Source organism: Sitodiplosis mosellana, unplaced genomic scaffold (assembly GCF_009176505.1).
Source record: "Sitodiplosis mosellana isolate CC-2019 unplaced genomic scaffold, AAFC_SMos_1.0 Smas_scaffold_1, whole genome shotgun sequence".
Taxonomy (NCBI): Eukaryota; Metazoa; Arthropoda; class Insecta; order Diptera; family Cecidomyiidae; genus Sitodiplosis; species Sitodiplosis mosellana.
This window is the reverse complement of record NW_022595244.1, coordinates 2,759,690-2,769,495: the sequence shown is the minus strand read 5'-3', so window position 1 is coordinate 2,769,495 and position 9,806 is coordinate 2,759,690. Positions and strand designations below refer to the sequence as shown.

Sequence of the window (9,806 nt, the reverse complement as noted above, 5' to 3'; positions counted from 1 at the left end):
AGACAAAAAGACACAAAAGAAACATTCTTTTCCAAGCCAAATTAAGCTCATTCGTTTCGAAAAACCACAACGAGCAATTTTGTCGTCTTTGAATTTATATATAGTGTCTGTGTCGGTTGGTATCTATCGTGAATTTGCATTCATTCTCATATTCATATGCATAACTTGCTTTCACCCAAAACTGCGAAAGAAAAACACATCTGAATGAACAATGAGTTTCTTGGAGAGAGAAAAATTTCAAACAACAACAATAACGAAACAAAAACGGACGCATTATTCAAGTTCCTAACATAATAGATAACGTGACCACGAATACACAAATTAAAATACATCCAGTTAATATCGATAATATTTTATCTCTCTCTTTCTCTCTCAATCGTTTCTTGGCTTATTGTCTTTAGAGTTTAGCGGTTTTAGTTTTAACTGTGAATAAATTTCCGAATACATTGTTACAAGAAGATAAGGAGTATATATATATATATATAATAATATGGGCCAAATATTACAATGAAAATAAAAAAAATATCTCTAGATAAGATTTAAAAAGAAAATATACAGAAAAATAAAACACTACGTTCGTATATCGCTAATGAAGAAAGTCCGTTACAATTTACGACGGTCAATGAAAAATGGTATTGTCTATATTTTTTTTTTCGCTTTCATTTTTTCTCGCCGTATGCCAAAGACAGACATCGGGTGCGCACAGACAACCGTTTTTGGCATTTTGCGTTGTGATTCGACTATATTCCGTTGATTCGTACTTTTTTCTTCTTTTTCTTCTTCTTCTTCTTTATTACTAGTTTCGATTCAGAGTATTTAAGAAATGATTATCTACTTTGTTAACATTAGCTTTTTTTCCTTCTCTGTCTATCTCTTACGTTTGCTCACAAGCTTAGGCTTATTTTTTTCACAATTTACAAATAATAAAATTTTGCGTTTCTTTGTGGTTTCAGACAAACATTAAATTAATTTCAAATGAACTATCAACGTGGATAAATTTGAAAGAATTTTCGTCTAGCTTTTAGTAAGGCACATAATATAATAATTTTTTGTTGATGATCATTAACCAACACTGTTCCAACAATTACAAAAACATATATAATAATAAATTTAATTGCGATTAATGTTTCCTTTTAAAATTCCATCTATGCCATTAAATATCTATTTCATATTTATAAACGATTAACATGGAATATTTGTGTGTGTGTGTGTGCGGTATTTCCATGGTTTTGAAACGCACTGGGAGGAAAACGAAACGAAACGAAAAAAAACCAAGCGTTCAGCGAAACTGAATCCGAAAGTCGATAGTGGAAGTGTGATGATGTGTGCAGTCAATTAGATATTATGCGGAAAGTGTTTGAATTAGGCAAAAAAAATTCCACTCAGGCCGGATCTTGATGCTTCCTGTCAAATGGGACAGGAAATGCGTATGCAATCGAAATATTTTAACGAAGCGATTAGTTTCATTGCACTTGAGGTGCACGCGCGCGCACTCTGCCTATTTCGCTACAAATTGATTTGAACATTGCAATGCCTTTAAATGAAGAATCAATAAAAACTATAATTGGCGATAGCCACCAAAGTCACTCCACCAAATAAAAACCAAATAGAAAATATTGGCAAGGGACATTGGCCAACGTTTGGTTGTCGCACAATTGCAATGCTATAATTGGCCCGGCAGCAGCAGCAGAAGCAGTATATCCATGAACGTGAAGCGATCGCACGAGCACGGACATACAGATCGTACATGTCTACTGATGCGCATAATTAGCCGAAGTTGATATGAAAGTGTCGATTTGGAATTTTTGCTATTTTTCACTCGCCAGGCCAAATAAACGATGTTGTAAGAAAGTCGTTTGCACAACGGTAAACAAGCGCGAGCGAGTTGGTGAGCGCGCACAAGCCACTGCACAAATTCAAGCGATTTGCAATCAATTGTGAATGAGCAGTTTGAAAAATTAGTTTTTCACTTGGCTGATTTGATGATGATGACGAGACGAGAGGAGAAAGAAAATGCTTGCGAAATAGTTTGGCGCGCGGAAAAAAGCATCGAGCGGAGAGAGAGAGGGAGAAAGAGCAAAAAATCGAACGGAATTGCATAATAAGTTAACGATTTCGTTGTTATGCTGCACTTACAAATCACACAAGTGTCGCTTAATCAAATCGCAATTTTATTCAAACCGATCTGACTTGCTGATTTTCTTTCAGTTGTTGCTGTTATTGTACCGTTCGCACACACACTGTGCATTGCGCAAAAGGGGGAAAAAACGTAACGTATGTGCAAAAATTTATCTCCATCTCGCCACACAATTTACTATGTGTCACTTTTGACATAGTCAATGCGCTCTAAAGCAATCGACGACTTTTGTTGTTTATCTATTCCGTTTACATGGTTCACAGCACCACTTTTTTCTCCTCGTCTTTCTCTCTCTCTCTCTCTCTCTCTCGGTTGATGTACGTACAATTTCTTCTGTGTTTCATTTGTTTATTTATTAACCGACTGGTTAGTTTGTTGCTTTTATTTTGTGTGTCTGAAATCCAAATATTATGCTTATTTTACGATTCTGCACTCGTTTATATTATGTCTGTGCGGTTTGGGTACGCGCGCGTGAGCCAGCGAAAGCCCAAACTACGCTTGCTTAAATCGCCAAACGCACACACATGATAAATTTCATATTCATTATTCATGTGTGTGTTTTTTTTTCATTCTGCGCGTTGCTTTTGTGTTCAATGAAGTTGCATACGATATGTACTTGAAATTCTTTCTTTTCATTGAATCAAAGCGAACAAAAATAGGAAAAAAAATGCACGACGTAATGAATAATTTGAATTCAAGCGGAACAACCGCTCAAAGCACACACACAAATACACAGCGAAGGAAAAAAATGGCATAGCTACTTTTCATGCGTTGTGGTACGAAAAAAAATGTATAGTTTCCATTTCAGTGTTGCATTGAAATTCTCATCCGGTTTGGTTTTTGGAGCTGCCTGAATTCATATGCTTCACACACATTTTTTTTCTATCCGCAATGGATTCGTTTCAATTTCGCTTTTCATTCAATTTGTTTCATTTTTTATGATTCGCACATTCTCGCCACGAATACGAAACAAGCATAAAATTGTTAATGATTATCTTAAAATATACAAATTTATTAATTCATTATATCGCGTCAGCGAATCTTTTTGTTCCGTTTATACTTGAGTGAATTTCGCTCGTTTTATTGTTGACAATTATAACATTAATTATGTGTAGTAATTTTCATTTCCGTAATTGCTGCGCTGCGTCTCAAGCAATTTGGATTTAAATCTCTTGGATTAAACAAAAATTTATAAATGTTGATTTTTCTTCGTTCATTCCTACTTCAACCATCCGTAAATGGAGGATTTAAAAAAATAAGATTAACAAAATGGTGTTTAAAAAGGGAAGAGAGTAAAACATGTGAAAAACAAATTTAAAAACGAGCAGAAATTATTGAATATAAAAGAAAACCTACCGCTATTTACATAAAACGCATTATTCAATGTAAATTGATTCGAATGAGAAGTGTCTATAGAAAGAAACACTTGCACACCGAACACATTAGATTTCGACACACAATAGCAGCATCAACAGTGGCTATGCATTGGCGCAAAACAAAAAGAAAACGCCGAGCGAGATAAGTTGATTGGCAACTGTGTGTTAACGATTGAACAGCCAGCCGCCCGATTTGTTGGTTAGCAGGCGCGCGCGCGCACGCGCTGATATGTGTTTTCCTATTAGCTTGTTTTTCATTTATTTGCGTTTGCCAAATGTTCCGCCGCCATTCATTTGTGGTTGTGAGCGTCTGTAGATGGTTGCATCATCGTTTATGTCTAAGCCAGCCATCATTTGTGCGATTTCACGTTCTTTTTTCACATCAGGTGGATTGTTGAATTGAAGACTAGCGAGTGAGCCATGTGATCGGCTTCGATGCTCTTGTCGTATTGAGTAGCTAAATGCCCTCTCGTTCAAATGTCCTTTGCGTCTATAGATGCCAGTGCCAGTTTCACCTGGTGATTCAGCGCCCGAATTCCCAGAATCATCTAATCCAGCCCCAGCCGATTGGGCCAATTTTCGATTGCTCATGGCCAGCGGACGATTCATTCCATTTGGTTCGCCGTGGATCATTGAGGCTGGCGGTGGATAGGCGAAAATCGGCGGCGGCACTGGAATGCCCAATGGAATTTGCATTTTATCTTTTTTCTTCTTCGACTTCAATTTGCTCGGGTGTTGGAGTGTAGCGTATTGTTGCGGCAACATGACTGGCATTTGCATCGGTGGGGGATGCATCGGGTGATGGATCATATGCAAATGCGGAACCGATGTACTGTGCGGTATACCATTTGCGTAACCACGATGACTGAACGTATGGAAACGTGATGGTGGCAATGCTTGAGCATGCATCGGCAACGGTGCATACGGGCCATGATTTGGTTGCATATGCATTTGCTGTGGATGCATTGGCATACCGTTGCTGTGATGATGATGGTGATGTTGCTGCCGAACCAATGTACCACCATTTGTATAAACGCCCGATGATTTCGGCCGTAGTGTTCCCGATAAGCTTTGACTACTGGATTGTTTCAATTTTTTCTGCTTCTTTTCCTTTTTTAGCGTTTCGGGTGGCGGTGGCACCGGAATTGGTGCACTAATTTGACGTGCACGAGCATTTCGTCCGAGCGTCGATGAATTACCATTCATACCGGTTCCCGAATAGAAATCGTATGGGCTCTCCGTTGCAATATCATTCAATCGATCTTGTGAGCCCAACCAGACTTTGTGGTTTTCATCACCATTGTATATGGATCCAGCTTCGTCAACAACATCAATATCCGCACTGCTTGCGTATACTACAAGATAAAACATAATTTATTCAAAACGAAAAAAAAATTGATATGTTTATGCATGAGGCGCATGCAGCGCATTTTCTATAAGCGATCGCTATCCCAAGACATTTTACAAAAATGTAAACATTCCGCCCAAACACAAAACAAATCAACGAATTGCCTAAAGTGCAAACAACTTGAGATTGCCTAATGCTCGCGTTCGGAATCATTAAAACTACTAATAATCAAACTTGTAATTGATTTAATCGAATGAAAATTACATGAACGGCAGACAAAGCGAAAGAGAGGGAATAAATGGGAGAGAGAATGAAAAAAAAAAGAAACTGCATCGATTGTGTTGCGAGGCTATTGTACTCACCATTTTTCACCGTGTATGCATCGTTGCCATTTGTGATCGTTCCGTTGGTGCTGCCATTTAGCATTCGTTGTCCAACACTATTTAATGTCGTCGTACTGCCAGCGCGTGATCTCCATTCGGAGGTGCCATTTAAGCCACCGCCGCCACCATTTGATGATGGTTTGCCCAACGTACCATACACACTGCCATTCGATGTTTCTAGTTGACGCGCATATGAATTATCCGCATACGCATGAAAACAACATCTGACTAGAGCATTTGCAGCAGCCTCCCGCTTGCAAATAAACACGTGACATTCTAAAACTTTAATACCAGTGGTACGCCGTAGAATCGCGGCAAATATTGGCGGATGCGCTGCTCTCGGTGTTCGTGCAAATGGTGAATCTAATGGCAAAAATTTTGGTTCTGGTTGTGCATTGCCACGTTCCGGTATCAACACTTGACGAACGGCTGCACAGTAATGCAACGACTCAATTGGAAAGAATCGTGTGACTTGTTTACGATTTTCGTCGACGTTCTCCAGCAAAATGCCATTCGACCAAACACTCAACCATGAGTCAATTCCTCGTGCACCAACCGCTCCTTCCGATGGATATAAACTACGAAGCGGCTCTTGAATGCCCTGTAGTCCATCTTTGCTTTGACGTGGTACAGCGCTTCCCAAGTACAAGACTCGGCAACGGCAAATCGGTGTTGATTCACCCATTTTCATTGATAATATCTGTTTAGGATTGCTCCCGTTGGTTTCACTCAAGAAAATTGAAATGTTTTCAATTTTTTTACTGTAATTTTTTTAAAATACTTTTTCAATTGCGTTCTTCTTTTATCTTTTTTGCACATTCACAAAGTATACGAATCACATACAGTTCACAATCCGAATAAATAACACAATAATCCGCTGTGGAATGCTCAGATAAATGATACTTTCGTTGTGATACTTGATGACCTTTTTTTCATGCGGTTCAATTTACATGTGTGCTAAATTATCACTCCGACGATTTTTTATGTCTGTATGCCTGGCCGATGTTCGTTTCGTAGAAAACGTATTCCGTTCCGTAAAATTCGTTTGGGGCGGTCACATAAAATAACTTAATTGATTTTGCCACTAAATTGAGTTGATTTTTATGGTTCATTCAACGTTTTTATTATTACAAGTAAATTGTTGAGTAATCAATGCGGATCGTACGCGCACAGATACATACACACAGAGACACATTCGGAAATAAGTTCAAAACAGTTAGCCGTTACGATTTATTAACAAATCTATTATATGGTATTAACTCCTTGATTTGGGCGCACAGAGACACACTTTTCAAAGCAGCATACGTGCACTGGCAACGTCAACTCTTTTTTATATAAATATTTTATAAAATAATTTCTGTATTTCTGGATCTTTTTTTTTATCTTTTCTTCTCTTCTTTTATTTTTTGTCGTCGTCGTTGTATCAATGTTGTTGTCGTTGTCGTCGTCGTAGTCATTAATATAACACGAAACACTGCATTCCGATCACGTTCTCAAGCACAACGAAGTTGAGAAGAGAAAAAAAATAACAACAACAGCAGCAACAGCCCAGCATATATGTATAATATATGAGAGAAAAATTCCGTCTTCTATCTCGTTTATTTCAATGGTTCCACTCGCTCGTTCTACACACACTCGAGAGATCTCTTACTTGCTTGCGCTCGCTGGTTCTCTTTTGATTATTTTATTTCTTCGGGCTTTGATACGTTGTTGTTCATTCTAACAATTACGTGAAAGAGTTGTCTTCAACTCTGTGGCTCAGTGTGTGCTGGTAGTCTTGTGCTGCTTGCACGATACGAATAAGGGGAAAAAAGCAGCAGCAGCAACGACGATATGCTTTGAGTTTGTTTGCTTCGCGCGCGCGTCGGGTATGTATGATATATAAATATGACTGCAGAGAAAGAGATTCCAAAACAGCGATCTACATGGCATACACAGAATTCATACACGAACACATTGACACAGTTGAGGCCCGTAACGAAGGAATTGAAGAGAAAAAAACGCAAATGAAATGCTAAAGCGAAAACTCTCGGCTTTTCGAATCAAGTTTTAACCGCCTGACAGCTTACGTGTAGGCAGCAGCAGCAGCAGTAACAGCAAAGGCACAGCGGCAACCGCAACGACGGGCTTCAATACGATCTGTAACAAGAACCCGTGTATTTGCTAACTGCTTACTTATTATTGTCTTGGAGTATGGATGGTTCGTTCTTCGTGCTTCTTTCGTTTCTTGCGGCTTGTCTATCGTGTGAGTCAACACAGACGCACCAAACCAATCAAAAATGTAAAAACACAACCGAATTCGATTACACCAACAAACAGACAATAGTTTTCCGCTCAGTGTTTGTTTTTATTTTCTCTGCTGCTCGTTATTATTATTAGCACATTTGATGATTGTATGTAACGAAACGATGGTACAAATGGTTAAAAATGTTCTCTTGTCGGTTGTCTGATGCGATGTAGATCAGTGCTGAAGGTAAATACTTTTTTTTTTATTTTCTTGCTGCTGGTAATCATGCACACGCACACACCGACGTTGTCGTCGTCGTCACACCGACTATATGTGTATATCAAAGAAGCACACAAACACACTTGTCGTCGGTTGGTTCGTTCACTTTGGTCTTTTACTCCCGATGATGATGAACCAAACAAAAAGAGCGATCACTTCGATGAAAGAGCAGCCGAAAAAAGAAGAAGAAGAACGAACGTATTCAAAGTATCAAAAGTGAATAAGACACACATTTAAAAGTCAAACACACCCTGATCCCGAAGCGTGTGTGCTGTGTATTGCCTTTTTCTTAGCCTTCCTCTTGGCCTCTCTCTGTTTCGTTTCCACAACCAAACGATTGTACGATTGTTGTATTTAGGTGTGCAATTGATCAATATGGCGACAGGCACAAGACATTCTCTCCCGATGAAAGATTTGCTGTTGTTGTTGTTGCTGTGTTTTTTTTATTTGCAATCGATTCAACGATCGTTTCGGCACCAATTTTGCATACAATGACAATGAACATTCCAAATGTGCTAAATAAAATTCGACAGATCTTGTTTCGCTGTTGTTGTTGTTCGGTGTCTTTTTGCGTCGCAGTGTATCATTCACATGACTTTTATCATCACACTTTCTGTTCTTCCAAATGGCAAAACGGCCGAGAGACTTAATGCGTTGTATTAATAATCACTCAGTTTTTGGTTATGATGATGGCCAACCAGACGAAATTGTGACAACATTCCAAGCACTGAAACTGGTATTTTATGGCTATTTTTTCAAATTCAATGTTAAATCGATGTGTTTTTCGATATGAAATTCACTCTGTTCCGGACATCACTTGTTGTGTTCGTCGTCGTCGTCGTTGTTGTTGCTTGTCGATCGGTTCACAATGCATAAATTAGCATTAATCACTCGTAAGATTTTCGGCTTTAAAGCTCAGCTTCGACACAAATCACATCCAATTCAATGCTACTTTTTCCAAGAGCCACTTCGTTTTCTTTTTGTTCAGACTCTTTTCAATAACTTTTATTCGGCGATTCGATCAAGAATCGTAATAAAAATCGATTTTTGTCTATCGTTTGTAGCACTTTAAACTTTTCGTTGAGTATTTTTCTACTTTATTTTCACTTCATTACCACGGGAAATGATGCAAAAAAAAAATAGTTTCTCACTGAAATGTGCTTGTGCCAAATAATTCTGACTCGCTTTTTTTCTTTCTTGTTACTCTTTTTGCTCGATGAATATAATCACTCTGAAGAGAGAGAAAGAAAAAAGAAGAAGAAAAAACACGCAAATAAAACTTTCGTCACATATTCTCTACACGAACCGAATCGGTCGCAAGCCAACTCAAGAATGTTACATACCAACGAATCTGAAAATGTAAACGGTGAACACACACCGTAGTCGTAGTCATCGTCGTCGTCGTCGTCGTCGTCGTCGTTGAGTGTTGCGTTGCGCTCGCTGTGATGTGAAAGAAAAATGCCGGAGAGTAAGGAAAAAGACCACGTCAAATGAAAGAAAAAGATCTATGAGCAACAGAGCTCTTAACACAAATACACTTGCCGTGCAATGAGGAAAAAGCAGCAACACAAACATTGCGGTGAGTGTGTGTTAAAGCCACACACATACACGAACGCAACCGATACAAACGAGTGAGAAGTAGAAGAGGTAAAGAAGACGAAGTGAAGAAAAAATTGAAGTAGAAAATCAGACTGGTAGAAATCTTGTAAAACGGAGCCTCGAGTGAAGAGAAGCAGAAAATGGTAAATAGTCATCGACAGGTACGAACTGCGCTTGGAACGCAATGCCGTAAACGTGTATCAAGCATGTACGGTCGAGAGGCTAGCCGGGATTTCGTAGAAATAGAACCCAACCGAGCCAGAGGCAAGTAAATGGTACACGAATATGCAAGAGAAAGCGAGAAAGACTCTTCAAATACTTCTCAAAGATCAGTTCAAAAAACTTTGTTAGTGCGGTTGCTGCTGCTGCTTGCTGCAGACTCAATAGATGTGAACACAAACACTTGCATTGCAACATCGATCAAATGAGTGAGCACACAGCAAACACACTCAGTGTG

At 38.8% G+C, this 9,806-nt stretch overlaps 1 protein-coding gene across 2 annotated transcripts; it reads right to left on the bottom strand.

Annotated features, from left to right (window-relative positions):
* Window positions 1-3,060: 3,060 nt before the first annotated feature.
* Window positions 3,061-9,118, bottom strand: LOC129580555 (uncharacterized). Of its 2 annotated transcripts, XR_008687538.1 has the most exons (3): window positions 5,224-9,078; window positions 3,494-4,868; window positions 3,061-3,356 (listed from the first exon to the last, which is right to left on the bottom strand). XR_008687538.1 is itself a non-coding variant. In XM_055471136.1 (2 exons), the coding sequence occupies exons 1-2, from the start codon at window positions 5,933-5,935 to the stop codon at window positions 3,772-3,774; spliced, it is 1,809 nt and encodes a 602-aa protein (XP_055327111.1). In that variant the 5' UTR covers window positions 5,936-9,118; the 3' UTR covers window positions 3,061-3,771. The 2 variants fall into 2 exon arrangements, 1 of the variants encoding a protein (XP_055327111.1); XM_055471136.1 differs by having other exon boundaries at window positions 3,061-4,868; window positions 5,224-9,118.
* Window positions 9,119-9,806: the final 688 nt, after the last annotated feature.

Excerpts from the sequence above, each read along its gene's own strand:
- LOC129580555 (XM_055471136.1), bottom strand. The coding sequence starts at position 5,935 with ATGAAAATGGGTGAATCAACACCGATTTGCCGTTGCCGAGTCTTGTAC. Across the intron at positions 4,869-5,223 it reads TGCATACACGGTGAAAAATG|TATACGCAAGCAGTGCGGAT; the intron begins GTGAGTACAATA and ends TTTATCTTGTAG.